Genomic DNA, 21,042 nt, shown 5'->3' on the forward strand with positions numbered 1-21,042 from the left:
GCTACTGCTGTAATGTAGCTACAGTCTGGTTTTTAATGATGGGATTTATGGCTCTAAATTGCAATCAGACATTGTGACATAAAAAAAACGTGAGGGACGGTCGTCATGAAAGCATTATGGATCATGTCCATGGCCCACTGTTCATACAGCATATGTACAAGTAAACACACACTTGCTGTTTCTACATTCTTTAGAAAGACTCTCGCCTTTTTTTTTTTTTTTTTTACAGTAACGTATCGAACTGAATTCCTTAGTCACCTTTCTGTCCTCGCCTTTACTCACTTTTATACCCCCAAAAAAACAAAAAAAAAACAAACAAAAAAAAAACAGTGGCAGCAGTGAGAAAGGCACGTCTATCAGAATCCGACTCGTCAGAAACTTAAACTCTCACACTTTTCACAGATAAGTCACAGAGTAAATCCTGGAGAGCGGCGGTGGTTTGCGCTTACCTGGCTAATGCGAAGAGACGCGGAGGACAAGAGGTGACAGCTGGAGTTCAGTGGAGAGTGATGTTGAACTGGATGACTGACTGCTGACTGACGGACCGTACGCTTCACACGCTTTATCATAAAACGCCCAGCACACACAGTCGGACCCAGATTTCTCCCCCCTTCAACTCCCGTTTCCTCTATACAAAAAAAAAAACAACTCAATAAAAATAAAAAAAACCTTTAAGCGCTTTCTCCGGACGAAGGCAGCGGTGTGATTTGCTCTGTAGTATTTCCAGTTGAGGAAAGAGGTAATGAAATCTGTCTTATAAAAATTACTCGGGATACTTCGACATGTCCCGAAGCCGTATGTCTCCCTCATCTGGCCGCTGGTGTGTAAGTGTAACAGACTGGCGCCGTGCGTAAAATGTGCACTGGCGTCTCCAGGACGCAGACATCATCAATCCCTCCTCTGAGATTCACGCATATGAAAGTATTATGTGGTGTTATGCGTGTCAAATTTGGTATGGGGATTACCTGCAAAGAGTAGTCATTTTATGTTCTTTGAAAACTTCTGTTAGAACATGTAACAGCATAGAGATAGAGACGTTGCTCTCTATATATAGACATCAAATGATTCAGATTTCTACGGGCTGATCCTGTATGTTGTATTTACCCCTAAGCTTTATGGAACCAAACTGTTTGCTGGCATATAATGGGATAAAGGATCACTATACCTCTATGATTCTGCATTTTAGTTGGTAAATGGCTCTATTACGGAATCTTAACTGGATGCTCGTAACATTTATCACACTCCCATCCATGTGACCTTCACTGTACATAATCCTGCAAGGAAGTTAAGGAGGAGCCATCTTATTTCAAGTAAGTGAGTGCATTCCAAACATATTCCTCTCAAGAAATTCCTGCACATTATTAGAAGTCCTTAATAAAGCAAAAACCATCATAAAAGACACCAACACAGCACCAGGTCCTTGGTCTTGATGTTGTGGTGAAGATTTGCTGTAGTTAACATGAAAGAAAAATATATTGGGACAGGTCAGGTGATCATTTTTATGCTTTATTTTGTGTTTTTTCTTGTATTGGAAGTTGAATTAGTGATGACCCTTTTCCATTCTCCTGGCATGTTGCCTCACTCTTCTCCTGCAGTTATGGTAGTTGGCTGAAAGGTGGAGCTTAGAGGGTGGCTAGTTAATACCGGCCCATTTGGGTAGGGCCTCCCAAAAGGCATAAAGGTCCGCCCCTCAGGTAGTCTCCCTCTCTCTCAGCTGGGCCTGCTGCAACTTCTACAACCCGTCTCTCTCTTTGTCTGGTTTGTTGCATCTTACAACACACACTACACCATATTTTCACCCATCCAAGAACTTCTGACATGACTGATGACTTTCTTACTTACACACACCATTTGGCTGGTTACTTTGTTTATTCATTTGAGTTAAATAAATTGTTTCTTGATCGAAGTGTCTGTGTGTGGCCTCCCTTTTTGTTGCCGGCTTAGAGCCAGTCGGTAACAAATGGGGGCTCGTCCGGGATACTCAATGGTTAGTGCTGGGAAACCGGCAATGTAAAGTTTCTCTAGGGGAATGTTTCACACAGATTTTGGTGCTCTGGTATTTTTAGGGGGTTTGTGGATTAACTGTTTGTATTCCACTGAGAGTGTTGCTCCATAGATCTTGGCCTGCAAATATTACACATTTTCCTGAACTGCCAGTAAGTTTTGAAGGCTTCTGAGTTATTTGGAACCCTTATTCCTGATGGGCATAAGCAATGTGGGGCACTAGCTGTCTTTGTTGTTTTTGTGTAGTAAGCGGTTAGAGCTGTGCTCGGGGGCACTACCAGGACTGTCTAGGTGATTTTCAGCATGCTGGAAGTTAACTGGGTTGCTGGGCCTTGTGTTTAATCCATCCTGGTGCTGACCTGCATGAAGACTAGGGTTGAGTGAGTTAGTTAGTATTGGTTAGACAGTTAGCCAGAGGGATAGGGTTCAATATTTAAAGCAGCCTGTTAACTCTGTTGTGTAGTGGTGGGAAATTTTGTCTTAATTTGTAGTCTTTGCCTATCTGGGGTGGGTTGATTTATTGAGTCGTTCATGTGGAAAAGGTGCTCCAAGGTGGTGAAATGGCTTCAATTGATGATTTTGTTTGGTCTTCATCTGAGGATTTGCTTAACTCTTACAAATGAGAACAGCTCTTTAAAGTGGCTGAATATTACAGTGTTTAGCTTTCTAAGAAGCTAAATAAAGAGGAGTTGTTGGCCACGTTGAAGGCACAATTGGTGGAGTTAAATATTTTGTCTGTTTCAGTGGAGGGTGCCAGTGCCCGGGTAGCTAGTGTGTCTGATGTAGTTTCTGCTAGGGTCAGTGGGCCAGGTAAAGTGGTGGCTCCTGTTTGGACTGGGCTTGGGGCTGCTTTGACATTTAAGCAACAGAAAGAGCTTCTCCTGCTAAAACTGCAACAGGAACGAAGGAATGTTGTGGAGGTAGAGAAGTTGAGACAAAAGTTACAGTTAGAGCGTTATAGATTGGACCTTATAAGTGAGGGGAAGCTTCAAGCTGAACCAAAGGAGGAACCAAAGGAGTGTGTTTCTCCCACTCCAGCATTTGATGTTGCTGTCAATTTACGGTTAATTCCAAAGTTTCATGAAGAGGACCCTGACATCTTTTTTGTGTTTGAGCAATTTAGCTGAAGCTCGAAACTGGTCTGATGCTTAGCGTATCCTACTACTGCAATGTGTGTTCACTGGTAAAGCCCAGGAAGCTTTCTCAGCCTTGAATGCTACAGATAGTGGTAGCTATCAGTTGGTTAAAGCTGCTGTATTTAAGGCATATGAACTGGTACCTGAAGCATATCGTCAGCGGTTCAGATCTCTTAGGAAAGAGAAGCAGTCCTACATGGAATTTGCTCGTGACTTATCCACTCATTTTAGCCATTGGTGTGTTGCTTCTGAGGTCAAAACCTTAAGAGAATTGCAGGAACTAATTTTGCTTGAGCAGTTTAAAAATACTCTACCTGATCGTGTTGTTACTTACATCAATGAACAGAAAGTAAGCAAGGTTTCTGATGCTGCCAAACTAGCTGATGAATTTGTCTTGACCCATAAAGGTTTTTTTGGTGAGAGCCGGGGTGGTGGAGATGGTGGCAGCAGGGAGACCATTGTGGGAGTTTTTTCCCACCAAGTCTTTGTCGGAAGGGACAGATAAGTTTTCAGCTAAAGCAGGTTATAGTTTACGGGGTAAGTTGGACCCTAACTGCATCTGTAACTATTGTTGTGGTAAAGGACACTGGAGAAATGAGTGTCCAGTTTTGAAGAAAAAATTTAACCCTGTCTATGTACCTGCAAAATCCTCTGGGGCTGCTGTGTCTTTTCATGCAGAAGAAAGAGCCCGTGCCATTGCTTCTGTGCAGGCACACATGAAGCCCTCTTCCTCAAAGTTGGTGTTTGAGGGTTCCAGTTGTGGAACAGGAACAGGCAAATTTTTCAGCTAAGGATGATATTGACTCTGGTTATGCTGCATTTGTGTCAGATGGTTATGTCTCACTGGTTGGGAGTGGTAGGAAAGTGCCTGTAAAGATTTTAAGGGATTCAGGGGCACTGGATTCATTTATTGTGGAATCTGTGTTACCTTTTTCTTCAGAGATACACTGGTTCCTGTGTTGTTCAGGGAATGGGTTTGACTGTTTTCTCAGTTTCCCAGCATAAATTGATCCTTTTTTTCAGACCTGGTCCAAGGTGATGTGGCCATGGGAGTCCGCCCTTCCTTGCCTATGGGGGGCGTACAGGTCATCTTAGTACTGTACTGTAGTACTTGTACTGATCATAGGAAGGTGAACCAAGTTACCAAGTCTGACTCTTTTCCACTTCCACATATAGAGGATTACGTGGACCAGTTCCGGCTTGGTGAAGTTTGTCAGTAAGTTTGACTTACTTAAAGATTACTGGCAGGTTCATTTGATGCCTCGAGCTAGGGAGATTGCATTTATTACACCCAGTGGTTTGTATTCCTACAGTTATGCCATTTGGTTTACGTAATGCCCCAGCTACCTTCCAGCGCCTAATGAACAAGGTGATGTCTGGATTGGTGGGCTGTGCTGTGTACTTGGATGATGTTGTGATTTATAGCGACTCCTTGGAAGATCACCTTCAGCGCATCTGGGCCCTGTTTGACCAGTTACCCTGGGCATTGCTCACTGTTAACCTGGCAAAATGTGAGTTTGCCAAGGCAACCGTCACCTACCTGGGTAAGGTAGTTGGGCAGGTGTGCCCAGTAAGGGCTAAGGTGTTAGCAATTGATCAGTTTCCCATGCCAACGACCAAGAAGGAACTTTCTTGTTTCTTGGGAATGGTGGGTTACTACCATGGGTTCTGCAAAAATTTCTCAACAGTGGTTTCTCCGCTCACTTCCCTTCTTAGTCCAAAGGTTAAATTTGAATGGTCTCTTCACTGTCAAGAAGCTTTCAACTGTCTTAGCAGCTCCTCAGATGAACCAGCCCTTCTTGCTCTATGTGGATGCTAGTAAGGTGGGAGCTGGTGCTGTACTCATGCAGGCCAATGAAAAGGGTATCGATTGTCTGGTGAGTTTCTTTTCTAAAAAGTTCAACTCGCATGAATTGAACTACTCTATTATGGAAAAGGAATCACTGGCACTCATCTGGGCCTTGAAACACTTTGAAGTTTATGTTGGGGGTGGAGTAAATCCGTTGGTGGTGTACACCGATCATAACCCTCTAACTTTCCTCCACTCTCTCCAAAACCCAAATCAGCGTCTTATGCGTTAGTGTCTGTTCCTCCAGCCTTTCCATTTAGACATCCGTCATGTCAAGGGAGATGAGAACACAGTTGCTGATGCCATGTCTTGAGCTATGCCTGTTTAAGTTGACTTGTGTGCTTCCTGCCTGTTCTGATTCACCTCTTAAACTGCTCCCTAGGTACCAGGGTTGCCGAGGGATGTGGCATTTCACGGTCTTGGGAGACGATTACTTGCAGGTTGTATGGATATGAACAAGTTTATACGATATAGCTTATATGGCGTTCCCCTGGTTAAGGCTAATATACCGGAGGATTTGGATTAAGGACCTTAAGCTGTTTAGCTTGGTTATTATTATTTGAGAAATGTAAGTTGTTTTCTTGCTGTAGTTGTTTTTTTGGGATCTAGTTAGGACCCCCATTTTAAGGGAGGGGGTGTGATGACCCTTTTCCATTCTCCTGGCATGTTGCCTCACTCTTCTCCTGCAGTTATGGGAGTTGGCTGGAAGGTGGAGTTTGGAGGGTGGTTAGTTAATACCGGCCCATTTTGGTAGGGCCTCCCAAAAGGCATAAAGGTCCACCCCTCAGGTAGTCTCCCTCTCTCAGCTGGGCCTGCTGCAGCTTCTACAGCCTGTCTCTTTGTTTGGTTTGTTACATCTTACAACATGCACTACACCATATTTTCACCCATCCACACACTTCTAACATGACTGATGACTTTCTTACTTACACACACCATTTGGTTGGTTACTTTGTTTATTCATTTGAGTTAAATAAATCGTTTCTTGATTTGAAGTGATTGTGTGTGGCCTCCCTCTTTGTTGCCGGCTTAGAGCCAGTCGGTAACAACCTACAGACTTTTATTTTAAGCAGTCCATCTATTTTCAAAGGTGGTAACGGAACAATTAAAGCTGCAACTAGTGGTTATTTCATCAACAATGAACCTGTCAACGATTAACTAATTAAATGCTTTTTCTATGAAAAACATTGTAAAATTAGCACAGTCCAAAGAAATGTCTTCAAATTGCTTGTTTTGTTTGAGCAAAAGTCAAAAGCCCAAAGATATTTAATTTGATAAAGGAAGCAAATGCTCACATTGGAGAAACTGGAACCAGACAATATTTGATGTTTTTGTCTGAAAAATGACTTAAAATAACTTTTTTTGATGATTGACTTGAAATTAGTTGACTAAACATTTCTGCTCTAATAATGATTTTGTATAAACATTGTCCAAACTTTTTGGTGAATATTAAGTTGTTTTTTGTTATGTCCTTTCAAAGACATGTAGAGCCAAAACAAACATCTACATGCCTGGTGTGATTCTTAAATTTTGTTGAATTTCTTTGAGGGAATTTGATGAAGTGTGAGGTGTGACAAAGTTGCTGAGCTGTGACATCACCATGGATCATGTGTTTCTCTCCTGTGATTTCCACCTGAGGCTCATTAGTGGGATGAGTAAGGAACAAAAACCTGCTCCTCTTATGGGCCACGAGTGTAAATGATGTAGGTACAAGAAACTTAGATCTTTATGGTGAAATTACAGCAAAGCAGATGGCTAGCACACTGGGTGCTGTTCAATGCATTTGTCTGACATTTGGAGCTAAGTGTAACTCTTACCCCCCACCCCCACCCCCCCCCCCCTCCAGGCCAAAGCACCTGTCTGGACAACAATACCTGCTTGAATCCTTCATCACATAACTCTTAAAATCCCTCTTAATCCCTGAAATGGAGATCTCGCCTGTGTTCCAGCCCATTACATAGTTCGTACGCTAGATTTCTTTGAAATGTAGTTCTGCTATGTTCCAGCATATACCTTCACAGCTTAACCTACATAAGTCCATTGATCTGTGTCTCACCAACACAACGCTAGCATGTTAAGCATTGCCTAATCTGTCTCATGCTACCTGGATTTTCATATTGGAGAAATAATCCTGATGAAGGGGAAGTGGGGGGGCAGAGTCACCTCAGGACCTGTTTAAAAGCTTCTTATCAGAGACCTGCACTCCCACCATTTAGCTAAAAGAGGAGTGATAGCCTTTCAACTCACAAGCCGCAGCTTTAATTAAAGCTACTTGTGGGTAAGATGAGGTACAGTTGTGTGTATGAGTTGGCCCTCTAGAAATCTAAATTGTGTCCAAAACAATACAGTTCAGTCGACGACTATGGTCTTTTCACATCCACTGTAAAACACTTTCCTCCACATAACATGTTAACCTGGCCTAAAAGTGATTTTTGTAAGCAGGTCCAAATTTTCAAAGGTTATACCAAACTGTCGGAGGCCAGAAAAAAAGAATTAGTTAAACCATATAAATGAATAAGCAAATATAAACCACTTATGTCAACTGTGAGGGAATTTTGAAAAAAATATTGGATCCTGTTTAACAGTGAATTTGTGTTTTTTACATCTGTTTAGATTTAAATCCAATCATAACAATCATAGCAATACCAGTAATATAACCCAAAAGCAATAAACAAGATATGACCTGATAATTTTTTCCTCTTCATTTTGAGTCCAGTCATATGAGGCTGAATAAAAACGTGCACACATCTTGTCTTATACACACTTTTTGCTCTGTCTGGCAGCTATTCTACACTTCACCAGTGCTGAGAAGTGCAGTACATTTACACAAAGTATATTTACACAAGTGCTGTACAATTTTGAGGTACTCAGACTTTAATGGAGTATTTCCCTTACAAAAACGCAGTGTCTAGCTGAGGCCCCTGGTCGTGTCTCAGATGTCTGAGTTGTTCAACCAAAGAGGCATTTTTCTCCTCTGAACTTCTCAGATGGTTTTATTGAACCATTCAAGGCCCAAAACAGGTGAAAGCATCCTATATTCAACAAAAAAAATGAAAGTCCAAAAAAAGGAATACAAATTCATGTGGTAGAACTTTTTTTTTTTTTTTTGTGAGCTTTTCAAGAAGCCACTGAACCACATTTTGCTGATAATACTCAAGTCATTTTATGTGAGAGAAATTTCAAATTAAAGACTTGTAATGGAGTATTTTCACACTGTTGCATTGATACGCTTACTGAGTAAATGATCTGAGTACTTCCTTCACCACTGCACTTTTTTAAAAAGAATCAGATTAGTGAATTAATTCAGAGCTATGTTCGGGTATCCTAGTGTTTTCTGATGTCACAATTTGGTTTCCTCTTTGCCACAACTTAGAAAATAGAAAATAGAGTTGCACTTCTCTTGGTGAGTGGGTGAAGCATTGCCATCCCAGGATATTTTCATTATCATGTTTATCTAAAGTTTGTTTTTTTGTTTTTGTGCTGTTGCATATCAAGGGTGTTGCTGCAATGCTGTCTAACAGCTCAAAATTTTTAAAGTGTTTCACCTCAACCATTGATGTTATGGCAGTCATCTTGCATCATCCACGTATGCACTCATAGAGCAGTTGAGCAGTTGTGTATTTAATGTGCTGTAGTGGGGATTTATCTCATGCACAGTCATACTGCAGCCAAGAATTGCAAACTGTAATCTACAAACCAGACTTTCTCCCGGTCTTCAACGGTTCAATTTTGTTTTTTGAGCCTGAACTGAACTTGATTTGTTGTCACAGTGGTTGGCTTGGAAATTCCCTCTCTTCCATTAAGGCTGTCGTTTGACTGTACTTTTACTAACTGGAGTAGGCACTCTGCGTTTGGTTGGTTTTACAACTTTGATGAAATGTTATTGCTCCCTTAGAAGGTTTGGTTGCAATTTGAGCTGGTGCTTTACTTAGCTCTTCAAATTTTAATGCACAACAGGAAATTCACCAGGAGTAACAATAATTCATAAAAAAGACCATATTAGCTCAGTCAGTATCTGGTAATAGCTGTTTAAAGACCAAAACAATTTACACTAGGTATCAGAAGCAAAAATGTGTTACCATTACACATTATTACTATGCTGTCTAGCAAATATTTGAGAAAACCTTTCCAAATTGTTTCTGATGAAGATATTGAGATAGAAATAAAACACCGTCAGCTAAAGAAAAATGAAACAGAAATCCATCAAGAGCAAAGATTTTTTTTCTTTTTTTTTTCAAAGAAGAAAAAGGAAACGAGGCTTGTAGCCAAAATCGTTTATTTTCCTTTTAGTTTCCATCAATATTCTTTTTTTTCTGTTACACAAAGCTTGTGACAAAGGAGTACATACATTCATTAGGCAGGTCAAAAGAAGGTAAAAGGAGGAGCTATAGCGGGCACCTGATTCTGGTTAATGATCAGTACTTGAAAAAGAAACAAAACAAGGCAGCTATGGCAGCCTAAAGTCATACCTAAACTGGCAACAGCATGGACCAACAGAGGAGCAGCAGACAGGGGAATGTATGACAGCAATCAGTTTGAAGAGGCCCAACAGAAACATGGACAATTATGAAGTGCCATTTATACTGTAGAAGCAGATAAGCAAAAGAGACAGCATTACCTAAGTGTTCGGAGCTTGTTAAAAAGCAGAAAGACTGATTTGGTAACATTGCTACTGTTACTTTTTCCACACTGAACAGTTTTATTCAATGACAGAAACCGTGTGTGGTTAAAAGTGAAAGTGGATTAAAGAAGAGTGAAAGAAAGTAAAAGAGAGGATGGTTTGTCCAGTTCATCAGCTGTAGAAAAGAAACACAGGCTTTCTTTTTAAAAAAAAGTTATTGTGAAACGTGGATATTTGCTCTTCAACAGTCACTTCTGCTGCAACCTGGCAGCTTTAAACTTAGACACCCTTTTCGGGGCCTGCTGGGGCGGTGCCGCGTCGGGCGCCACCTCCTCTTGTTTCCTCTCCAGTATGGTCGGCAGGGCCGGTGGAGCGATGGTCAGGTGTGGAACCGTTGAAGGCATCGGGTCCTTTTCTACCACTGTACCTGAAAAGGCCTGGAAGAAATGAGAGAAATGTTTTCATGCTGCGTTTTCTTGTTCACACTGCCTACTGTGACTGACATTTAGAGAGTTGTTTGACCACAGGCAGCTCCCACTTCAACTTAAAGAGGCTTCTGTGGGAGTTTTGTTATGTTCTCATTAAGATGCGTGAGGCTCAGAGGTGCCATTCTCATAAACTGTTTCATAATATAGGTATGCAGCCGAGGCCTTCACGCTCTAACTGTGATTGAAGACTACACAAAGAAACTTGACTGGGATCTGTTTAGATAAAAAAGACAGTGAGAAGTATAACAAAAATTATAACACAACCAATGTGTTTTACCTCAAATCTGCTGGCGGGGTGCAGTGGCACCGCCGTAGGACTGTCCTCCTCTGTAATGCCGTCACTGGTGTCGCTGTGCGTTGCCTCGTCGTGACTGAAGCTGCGTCCGATCATCCGGCGCTCGTCAAAGTCTGCCGCGCTGCTCTCGCTCGTGTCGCTGCACACGCTGTTCTCTCTGCTCCGTGACTTTAGGATGGACTTTCTGGGGATGGGTTCCCCGTTCTTCACGTCCACAAACAACCTGAGAGAAAAACAACAATCAGCCGGTGTCACTAAGCAATTCAACAATAATTCATTAAGGTCCTAGTGTGTTGTTTTTTTTTTTTTTACCTGTAAATGTCTGCTGGTGTTGTGATTTTGTGAAGTTCGTGATGGGAGTGTCCATTGTTGTGTCCGTTTTTCTTTTTCCTCTTTGAATGTTCCTTCTGCTCTTTCCTTTCACTGAACTTCAATGTGGTGTTTTTTCCTGTGTTTATCCTCACCTGAGGCAAGAGTCAGAACCGGGTCAAGGTAAAGGCAAAGTCACCAAAACAGAATTAAACGGCAGAATGTAAAGAGGAGAAAAGAGCAAAAGCTTTATCACTCTGACCTTCTTGGGTTCGACTGTGTGAGAGAAGAAGATGGTAGGCAAGCAGTTGCCTTCTTCTTCCTCGTCATCGTCCTCCTCTTTGCGGTCCACGTTTGCTGGAGCTTTGCTGTGGGGCACAGAGCTCCAGCTTGGCTTCAGACTCAGTCCATTGACAGGAGGAGCAGCATCTCCCTCCTTCTCCTCCTCTGAGGAAGAGGATGATGTGTCCTCTCCATTCACATCTGCATTATCAGATAATCTGAAGGAAAACAATCCATGAAATATTTCAATTTCTTACCAGATCAAAGTTACTGAGAAATATTCACTGGCAAAAAAAAAGCAGGCCCCTGTGTACTCATGTACCTGTACTGCTCATCTTGTAGCTCCTCCATTTTCTCCAGTTCATCCAATCTAGCCCAAAGCTCCTCCTCAGTCAGGATGCCTTTTCTGCTCCCTCCATCTCCTCCATCTCTGCCCTCTCCGTCATTCTCCTCGTCCTCCTCTTTTAGATCAAATATGGCATCCAGCTTTGGCTTAGAATTTGGTTTGTGAGCTATTCTTTGCCTGCCTGTTAAAGCAGACAAAATGGAAGACTAAATGTCAATCTGAGTTTGGGTTAAAGCTTTCTTTGTCTTCTCATTTGTGCACCATGCAAGATGCACAAATAAAATGAGGGCAGAGGAAAGACTGACAAAGATACCTTTGATGACAGCAGTGTCATTATTTCCGACGTCTTCTCTGATGTCAACATAGTCCCCTTTACTCTAAAGAACAAGCAGGGTCAATACATTTGTCCTCATTTATACTTTATGCAATATCTTATCTGTGAGATGACTGGTAGTAATGCAACATACGGCTGAGATTGTTTCCAAATCCTTTGCAAACCCAACTCTGGCTTCAAAGTTTTTCACAGTCTTGGATAGATTGTCAAGTTCACTCTTTACATCTGTAGAGGGAAAAAAAAGGTGCATTATCATGAAAATGCATGCAGAGTTGGAGGCAGACTGACAAAATCCATCGTGCAAAAAAAAAAAAAAAAAAAAACTGGCTGCAGGCTACAAGAGATTTCAATAAAACATTTAACACAGCAATGACAACCAGCTGCTAAAGAGTTAAAATTCTAAACAAGTTGGGGGGAAAAAAATTGAAAAATGATGACACAAACAGTTCATAATATCTTCTGCCCTGAATACTACTCCGGATCATTAAATCTTCACAACAATTAAGCCCTTTTACTAATAGCAGCAGAGGGCCCTTGTTTCCATGGCGATCGGGAGCCCCTCCAGTCAGTGCATCAACTGGAAGTGAGGAAAGGTCAAACACAGAAGGCCTGACAACTCAGCCGCTGTCTGACACATTTCAGCTAGCTATGTTTGTATTACAGCACTTAGCTCTGTAATAGCGGGGTGGGCAGGGTCAGGAGATAGGAGGCAGAGGGGAGGGGGGTAGTGGTGGGGGGACAGACGGCTGCGGATGGGCTGTGGCAGCACATTTCTGCTTCACTAAACACCCTAATAATGTTCACATCAGAGATCGTTACTTGGGCCCATTTGACTTGATATGAGATTTTCAGACATAGAATGAACAGCAGGGAAAACACTGGAAAAAAACAGCTACATATATTTGACTTATTCTTCTGCAAGAAACAATGTTGCAATGATTTGACTTGCTTTGACCACAGGGGAGGAAAAGTTGCGATTTGCTTTTCCAAGATTTACAACAGAGGTAGGGACAGCGGGGTTCTGTGATGAATGAATGCAAAAGTAAAACAGTGAATAAGTTCTACAAATGTGCCTTGTAGCTTCCACCCGTGTGAAAAAAAGTGCCCTGCAGATGTCAGAAATCATGCAGCACTTCCGTACAGTTATTACAAACAGTGTTACACTTGCAGTGTCTGTGTATAGCATAGATATAGTCAAAAGTTTCTCGCACAGTTAAATGTTGAATCATGGCACAGCTAAAAGTAAGTTTGTCTCTTCAGTGCTAAGACAAGCCATCCAGACTTGATGCAGCTACACCCTCTGGTGGACGAAGACCAGCAGTGTCAATTGATTACATTAAAAATAAACAAAGCAATCTGTTTACAGAGAGGAACACAGACTCACATTTCATCCTGTGATCAACAATTTTCTGAGCTTGCTTGGCAGAGCACTTAGCGAACCAGTTGTCACCGAGCAACGCTGTGACCTCATTGGTGTGCACCAGCTTCCCAGGCATGAAGGCCAGAGGTCCAAAGGGCACCTGTTTATAGCACAATGAGCAGAGGGAAGAAGAGCAGAAACGATTGAAAGAAGGTGGCAGAATGTGGGCATGAAAGTGGGAGAAAAGAAGAAATAAAACTCTCAATGCCAGTAGTAAAAATGTATATGTTTAGGGTCAGCTTCTGCAAAGTTAAGAAGCTTGTGACACAGGTTAATGGTAAACTTACCATTTGCAACAGGAATTCACTTTAAAACTAACCCCCAATTCCTGGGGTAGAGTAAATGAGTCTGTATGTGTTCTCTGTTCTTGTGAGGTTAGCACTCACCATGATGTCATAGGACAGTTGATCTGGAAGAGTTTTAAGACGGTCACTCAGGGCTTCATAGTCACCTGACACCTTGTTCCTGCAATTTCATGGATTTACAATGACATTAGGCCAAGAACTCTTCAAATTAGTATTTTTTTCCTGCTAAAGTTCCATCTCTATTATAAAGTCATTTGTTGTCCAATTACATTTGTTTGACTTATTTTGGGAAATTAAACAGGACAATGGGAAGCAAACCACAGCTATGGAGTAATGGGGAAGTGCAGATTTCAGGGGAGACATGATATAAACCAAAATGGCTTCAAGATGTCGCTAGTAGTTATTTGTAGTAGAACGATGTAAAACTTTAGACTTCGGAGGAAGTCATGACAACAGAGTACGCTATACTATGATGGCATCTTCAATGCAGATTAAGAACACAGAAATGTATCCAGTTACTCTCTCTCTTTCATCAAAGCAGTTTGGAAATACAGTTAGCAGAGGTTTGTTAGCTTTGTACATAATATGAACTCCTCATGTTGGCATAACTTCCAATTACTCTTGCAGCAATTATTTTGTAGGCAGAAGAAAGCACTATGCATCCAAAATCCCTTAACATAGGAAAAACAGAGATTTATTAGTCTAATTGGTTGCTCTATAGTAATCCGTTGAAGACTGTTGTTCCCTTTACACGCTCCTAAAAGAAAGTTTTCTGAGAAAGAAAGTTTTAAATATAAGTTATCATGTGTTAAAAGTAGTTTTACTAATACTATATAATATTTATAAAGATGTGAGAAAGACAGAGAACTTCTTTGAATGTCATAACAAACAGACCTTTTTGACAGAAGACATTTTGACATGTTACAGTAGGAAAAGCACAGGTGTAGATAACAAAATTGGCAATGGCTAAATTCCATTTTGCCATTTCAGGTTCAGGGTCCTACTATTGTTCATGTTGGCTCACTGTTATACTGTCATAACTTACTGGGACACTTGACTAGAACAGAGCCATTGTTAATGTGGTTAGTAACCCCTGTGATGAATACTGGACTTTTGGACCCATTTGCAATAAACTGGACTCACAAATTTTTTTTATGGTATTTTATTGCTCTTTTTTGAAATTGAAAAAGTCACCGCTGTTTACTTGTATGGGCCTTACACATCTGCACATGTTGTTGTTGTCAGTTGTTGTGCCTTCAAACCTATGCTAATGCCACATCCACATAATTTGGGATGGATGGTAGAGTTGGGAAAGATTCCCATTTTACTTGCAAGCGTTCACGATTAAGACTGCTGTATGAATACAGAATTGGTCATGTGAGGATTAAAATACTGTGCGCTGACAATACCATATCCACTCTAGGTGGATGGACACTAGGTTTTTGGCTGATGTGAGGTGTTTGCTTCAGAGGAACTTCGTATCATTAAATATATCTGAGTTTTCAGAAATATCATTCGTTTCAATGTTGTAATTATGACTTGGAAGTTGTGGGAATGCTGTTCACAAGTGGGAAACTCATAATTATAATAACTCTGATAAAGGATATGACTGCGACATCAGGTTACATTTGAACAGACGTATGCTGAGAATTATGCGAGGCCACTGCACTCAATGTACCAATAACAATGATAATGCCCAACAAGTCCAATAGGAGAGTTGGAGTGATGTCAACAGTCTGTACAAGCCCACACAGTCCTGAGAAGAACAGGAAGTGAAAACACCTATGTGTATGATGCACCATGGTGCTGAGGCCTTTTTAAGACTGACAGTAGGGCTTCTCAGTTTTAATTACCATGATACTCTTGACCACTATAGCTTTGCCCCAACTTGAATCTGAGGAGAGATCTAACAAAGTGGCATAAAATGGAACGAAACTCATTGTTCACAAAGGTAGATAACTGTATTTCGTCCATTCGGCAGTTCATTACTGAAAACCACTGTTGGTGTGTAGGGCCTTTAAAGTTGGTGTTGTACTGAAAATGCTCCTTCCTGCCACTGCAACTGTGTTTGGGAAGCAGGAATAAACGGCCTAATTATGGCATACTTGAAACAAATGCCTCTGATTGGTCAGGGAGTGTTTCATTTGTTGATTTTGACCAGAGCTGGCACTCTTAACGCAAGCCATCAATATTACACAGAATCATGCTTGATTAATTGGAAGCCAAACTCGTGGTTATTATGATAAACTGAATGAACACACAGACCTCAATGACAGAAAGGAGAGTAGATGATGACAGGAGCTTCACTTCTAAGTGAAACAATCATTCAATTTCCTTGTCAAATTAGCTGTATTCATAGATATTGGATTACTCAGAGACAAGCAAGTACAAGTGCAGAAGAGCTACTGCTGGTCCAACTAAACATTGGCTGTGACTTATTTATGTATTGTATAATCAGGGTTTGTGCAGGATAGGACTATATCTATATATATCTTTAATGTTAACCAAGTCAAATTTGAAGGCTAATCCTGAGCTTTTGTATGACTTTTCTTTACACAGATACACATATTTTCTATATTTCCACAGAAAAAGCTATCATACTGGCACCTGTATTCACCAGCTGTTTTTTGCTGCTTTGTGTGACGTCACTGTACTACTGTAGCACACCACATTTTGTTGTAGTGTATGTAGTGTACTCAAAAGCAAACAAATCGCTATCACTATGCAACTGCCAAAATAGTACATGGGACTTTCTTAATGCTTACCAGTGTTGAATCCGACTTTCACAGTCTTTCACCACCTGTTTTTAGGACAAATAATTTCGATATGAATATGCTGGAAATCTATGCAATTTTCACATTCTTGTGCTGATGATTTAATAACCTAAAGTTGGTAGAGTTAGTAGTTTAACAATTCTTAACCATTTTCAGATTAGTGCTTTAATGTGACTGATACTGCAAACACAAGAATTATAAATATTTTGCCTAAGTTAAAGAATCACAGCAAAATAAACCAAATCAGCGAAGCAGGAGAGGGAAAGCAAAAGGGAAAACAAATTTGTCAAAACTACATCCAAATGGTCAGAACATCTACACAAACACCCCTCCACTGTGATATATGACGATATGCTTTTAATGTAAACCAACGCTTTCCACAGTTTGTTGCAGTCTGAAGCCCTTCACATAAAATGAGAAATACCAGCATAAAATTTCAGGATAGAACCATCTGATTATTGGTCAGTAACTAGAAGAAAGTGCACTTTGATTACAGTTTCAACTTTAAAGTAAAAAAAAAAACAACTTTCCTAACCCAAAAATTGTTGTAAACTGTGACCTCCTGACTTTCAATATCTATGTTTTTTAAGGGAAGGGGGAGGGGGCGTTGACATGGTAGACTTACTAGCTAGCTCTCTGTTAGCTAGCTGTTGGCAATTCATTAAACCGTTAACTCAGTTACGAAGTCTAGAGGGCAATAACTCCGACAAGCCTGCAAGTGAAAGTGGCAGCAAGAGCACAGAAGTTTATAGAAATGAAACTAAACACACCTTCCTCCAGGCAACAGTTAAAAAAAAGAACTTGAACATGTGAGTGGCTGCAAGGGAAGAAGCTTCTCGAAAATGGGAGTCACAACAACAAACTCACAACTTACACGTGTAAGAATTAGTAAAATTAGTGCACACATGTCTGTATTAAATGTTAAAGGCACTTCAGCGGATCCACTCGTAGGTCAAAGACCCTTGCTGGTCCACCGCGTGGCCAGTAGCTGGCTGTGGTTGGGCTAACGTTGCACGTTAGATACTAGCCAGCGAAATGTTTGGTGTCAACTAGGCACATTACCTTCTCGTGTTCCTCCCGGAGCCTGACAACTCCGCCGAGATGCTCTATATTCATATTACCCTTTTCAGCCATTGTCAACACACATGCACAACGGGAATATGTGGTGTTTTGTGACCCCAAACAAAGCTCAGGGGTTGTTGTGAGTCCTAAAGAAGTGTTTATGAATGCAGCAGCAGCGATTCCTGAGACCCGTTCTGCTCGTGTTCATCAATGGGGCAGTGATAGTTATCCACACTTTCGGAAGTGATATCATCTCACACTCTCATTTCAGGATTTCTGCATGATTTCCAAAAATATCCACGTTTTTAATATTCCAAGATTTGCAAATATTCCTCGTCACTCTCGCTGCGCCATACACCTCGGTCCAATGTCAACACTCCAGGAATACAAATGGAACTTCCGTTCAAAGATTTCAAAATAAAAGACCTCTTTGGTAACGCTTTTGAAAACACTCAATGTTGAACACAAGTTAACATAAAGTTGGACTGGCCATATAATAAATAATTAAAACCAACAACAACAACAAAATTTCTCCATTACAAGTAAAACATCTGCATTCAATATTTAATTTAACTTAAAGCATAGCCAGATCTGCTTGTATTGTATCCATGCAGTCTATGACTGTATCATTATGTCATCATTGTATTGCTGCTCTATCGATTTCCTATTTCATACTATTATTTTGAAAACAGAACATAGTATTTTCCGTTTTTCAGCGAGTTGAACCGAGCTTGACGCGGCTTCTCCTCTCTGTCTCCCGGTGTACTCTGGGTAAATGTGGACGCTTGCACAAATATAAACAGTCGTCTTACTGTAGCGGAATAAATGCAGCTGCAGCGATCAGCACACTGCTACACTTTAACAACCACAACCGTTTACAGAGATTCATTTACTACAAAAGTTAAACCTCCGCATGTGACATAGTAGCTCTGCCGTTCAGTGCACGAGCATTGTAGTAGATAATACTGAAGCATACACATATCTGTATAATGGCCTACACGGTTGTAGGTAGATAGGGTGTTACATGAGCTCAGACGGGGCAATTGGGCTGAACAACTTTAGTTTCAGAAAAATTAATATAATCCACCCGTGGTCCCAGCCCCCTTCTTGTCAGACACTCATTGGCTGTTTTTGTTGCTTTTAATTGTTTTCGGAAATATCAAAATTACCAACAGCAAAGGCTACTGTGAAACAAGAACCAAGTTGTTAACATGTATGAGACTACCCCTCAACCCATCTTAATTTATAAAGATTTTAATTAACAAATGTATCCTTAATTGTTAATTTCAGCTATTATTACGGGGTTGAGAGTGTCTTAATGAATTATTTCTTAATTTAGGCTACCCCTGAAAACAAACACCTTAAGTAGTCAGGTAAATAGGTTCATCCGCAAAAAACAAAACCTGCTGGTAAATCAAAGTAGATTTTAAGGCATTGCTCTTAAATTACACATGTGCTGCTGCTAGTGCTTTTAGAATAATTTCTGTCTTATTCTTAATATCCTACACATCAACTCTGTCAAAAATTGTTTTAAAACATCTGTAATTAAATACGTAATTTATCATTTTCAGTAACTTTCTGTTGCATGTTCTATAGAAGATATCGTTGGTTGTATGTACCTATTGATTGTTATCCAACCAAAGAGCAGAGATTTCGCGACTGGTTTAGTGTCCCTGAACGCATCATTTTTGTTGTTCCCATAAAGCTTTGCGGCCATAGTCATACAAGCTCAGAAGTCAGGGGAGGCATCAATCGGATAAACAGAGCGTAGTTGAACTAATACCATAGAATAAGCTATAGAAATATTGATGAGGATTTCATAACACAGCAAGGTATGTTAACACCGTTCACTGTCATTACCACAGCAGCCTTTGAATGGATAATACTGTGTAGAAAGGGGTTATAGATGCCACACTGTATTGTTAGCCTATGCCTAACTATGCTTTCTGATGCAATCAGTGCTAATTCACTATTCAGAAGTGGTAGTTGCTTTAGAAAATATTTTAGAGTTCGCCAAAATATTCAGCATGTGCAGGATCATGTTTAGTCCTCTCTATCTTAAATAGCATGATGTATGTCAGTGTATGATTGATTGTGTATTTGAACTGACAATATTTTCCAGATTACTGATTGTATGCTCATTGTTAGGTTGTGAAGTATCTTACAGTGGCACTTTCTGTATTCTCTCCTATTATTATAAATCTGATTCACAGCATGTGTCATCGTGTTGATGATGTTATGAAGCTGTGTTGTGAGCTATCTACCAATCAGCAGATCCAGACCACAGTGAAAGGCTCAGGGAAGGGAGCAGCAGCAGCTGGAGGACTGGCCTTTGCTGGGGGGTTGGTTGGGGGTCCTCTCGGTATTGCAGTGGGTAAGTTGGGGAGAAAATGCAACAGCTCTTTTAACATATCTAAAAAATATTTACAATCCTTTTGACTCACTCATGAATACTGGTAAATTGGAACCACCGTGTGTCTTCCATCAGAGAAGGAAATACTTTTTTTTGCAAACATCTGTTGGACTGTTGGACAGATCAATACTTAACATAGTTTCACAAGTTTGAAACCCTCTTCCCCTGCAGGCGGTGCTGTTGGAGGCCTTCTGGGATGCTGGCTGACCAGTGGACAATTCAAACCGCTGCCTCAGGTCATAATGGAGCTCAGTCCTCTGCAGCAGCAGAAGCTTTATGAAGATCTCATGGTCATCCTGGGAGACATTCAGTGGACAGATTTGGTCCAGCTTACTGCTCTGGTGATGGGCAACACCACCCTGAAGCAGCAGCTGACGGCCGCTCTTCTTGGGTATATAAGCAAGGAGCTCCAGGCCGATGTTCACTACATGGATTAGTGTCTGTGGAAACATTGGAAAACCTGATATGTTTCCTAAGTGCTCTGGAGGATGGAGTCTTTGAAAATAATGTGAACAATTTTTTTTTTTAATGAAGCTGGAAAGATTGAATGTGAAATCACATATTGCAATATTATAGACATGGTTACAGTCCAGGTAACAGGTAACATTGGTTAAAAAGCAAGTTAGCACATGACTGAATTAAAACAGCTGTATGTCTGGGTTAAGTATGAAAGGAAGTGCAATTATCTGTTGAAGGAATTATTTATTTATTAAGCCTTTAATGGTCCTGATGATCATGTCTGGCATAAAAGTTACTCTGAATGAACTAGTTGACTGCAGCTACAGTGAAGCACTGCTCTCAAAATGCAGTCTGCTGTCCCATTTAAATACAGAGGATTGTGTGAAATATTTTGATTTGGTGTGAATTTATGAAGTGTAGGAATTTACCAGCCTTTTTGTGTACAATATATTTTCCTGCCATCACTGAGTCAATTCAAACTATTTATTGGTTTAAATGCTTTCATCAATAAAAACAAAAAACACTATAGTTTTCACTGGTTCATAGTTTCATTTGCATTTTATCCTACTTGGCAGTTCAGAGACAATCTTTGCTGCTGCCATTACTAGTATATAATTGTAATTTTGTCCATTTGACACTAACCCGTTAAAATGGAAAAAGTCCCTAAAACAAGCACATTCCTTAGACATAACATGGTACTGAGGTCTCTTGTAGTTCATGTGTATGATCACTTATGTCAAATCAACTCTTATGGATCAATGAAGCATTTTTAATTCTGCATTTCACACATTTTTGTCCTGTTGCTGACTTACATTTTCTACTCTCAAATTTTGTCCTGTGAAACACTGTGTAAATTCTAAACTTTTGTGTTACATATTGTTATTTGTAAAATACTAAATAAGTACTTTAGAAATCTTCGTGGGAAATTGCAGTGAACCAAAGACG

The 21,042-nt window shown here is 40.5% G+C and overlaps 2 protein-coding genes across 3 annotated transcripts; one reads left to right on the top strand and one right to left on the bottom strand.

Annotated features, from left to right (window-relative positions):
- Positions 1-9,260: 9,260 nt before the first annotated feature.
- On the bottom strand, positions 9,261-17,593 carry uri1 (URI1, prefoldin like chaperone). 2 transcript variants are annotated; one of them, XM_022754543.1, is made up of 11 exons: positions 17,226-17,593; positions 16,155-16,189; positions 13,471-13,549; positions 13,049-13,184; positions 11,798-11,889; positions 11,644-11,707; positions 11,307-11,511; positions 10,965-11,202; positions 10,706-10,857; positions 10,376-10,616; positions 9,261-10,047 (listed from the first exon to the last, which is right to left on the bottom strand). In XM_022754543.1, exons 1-11 carry the CDS (start codon positions 17,295-17,297, stop codon positions 9,859-9,861), a joined length of 1,503 nt encoding a protein of 500 aa, XP_022610264.1. In that variant the 5' UTR covers positions 17,298-17,593; the 3' UTR covers positions 9,261-9,858. The 2 variants fall into 2 exon arrangements, with proteins under 2 accessions (XP_022610264.1, XP_022610265.1); XM_022754544.1 differs by lacking the exon at positions 17,226-17,593 and adding an exon at positions 16,934-17,147.
- Positions 17,594-18,961: 1,368 nt separating this feature from the next.
- On the top strand, positions 18,962-20,625 carry LOC111228718 (protein C19orf12 homolog). Its single transcript, XM_022754734.1, has 3 exons — positions 18,962-19,057; positions 19,439-19,599; positions 19,810-20,625. Exons 2-3 carry the CDS (start codon positions 19,440-19,442, stop codon positions 20,073-20,075), a joined length of 426 nt encoding a protein of 141 aa, XP_022610455.1. The 5' UTR covers positions 18,962-19,057; position 19,439; the 3' UTR covers positions 20,076-20,625.
- Positions 20,626-21,042: the final 417 nt, after the last annotated feature.

This window comes from Seriola dumerili, unplaced genomic scaffold, assembly GCF_002260705.1.
Source record: "Seriola dumerili isolate Sdu_G_001 unplaced genomic scaffold, Sdu_1.0 BDQW01000219.1, whole genome shotgun sequence".
Classification (NCBI taxonomy): domain Eukaryota; kingdom Metazoa; phylum Chordata; class Actinopteri; order Carangiformes; family Carangidae; genus Seriola; species Seriola dumerili.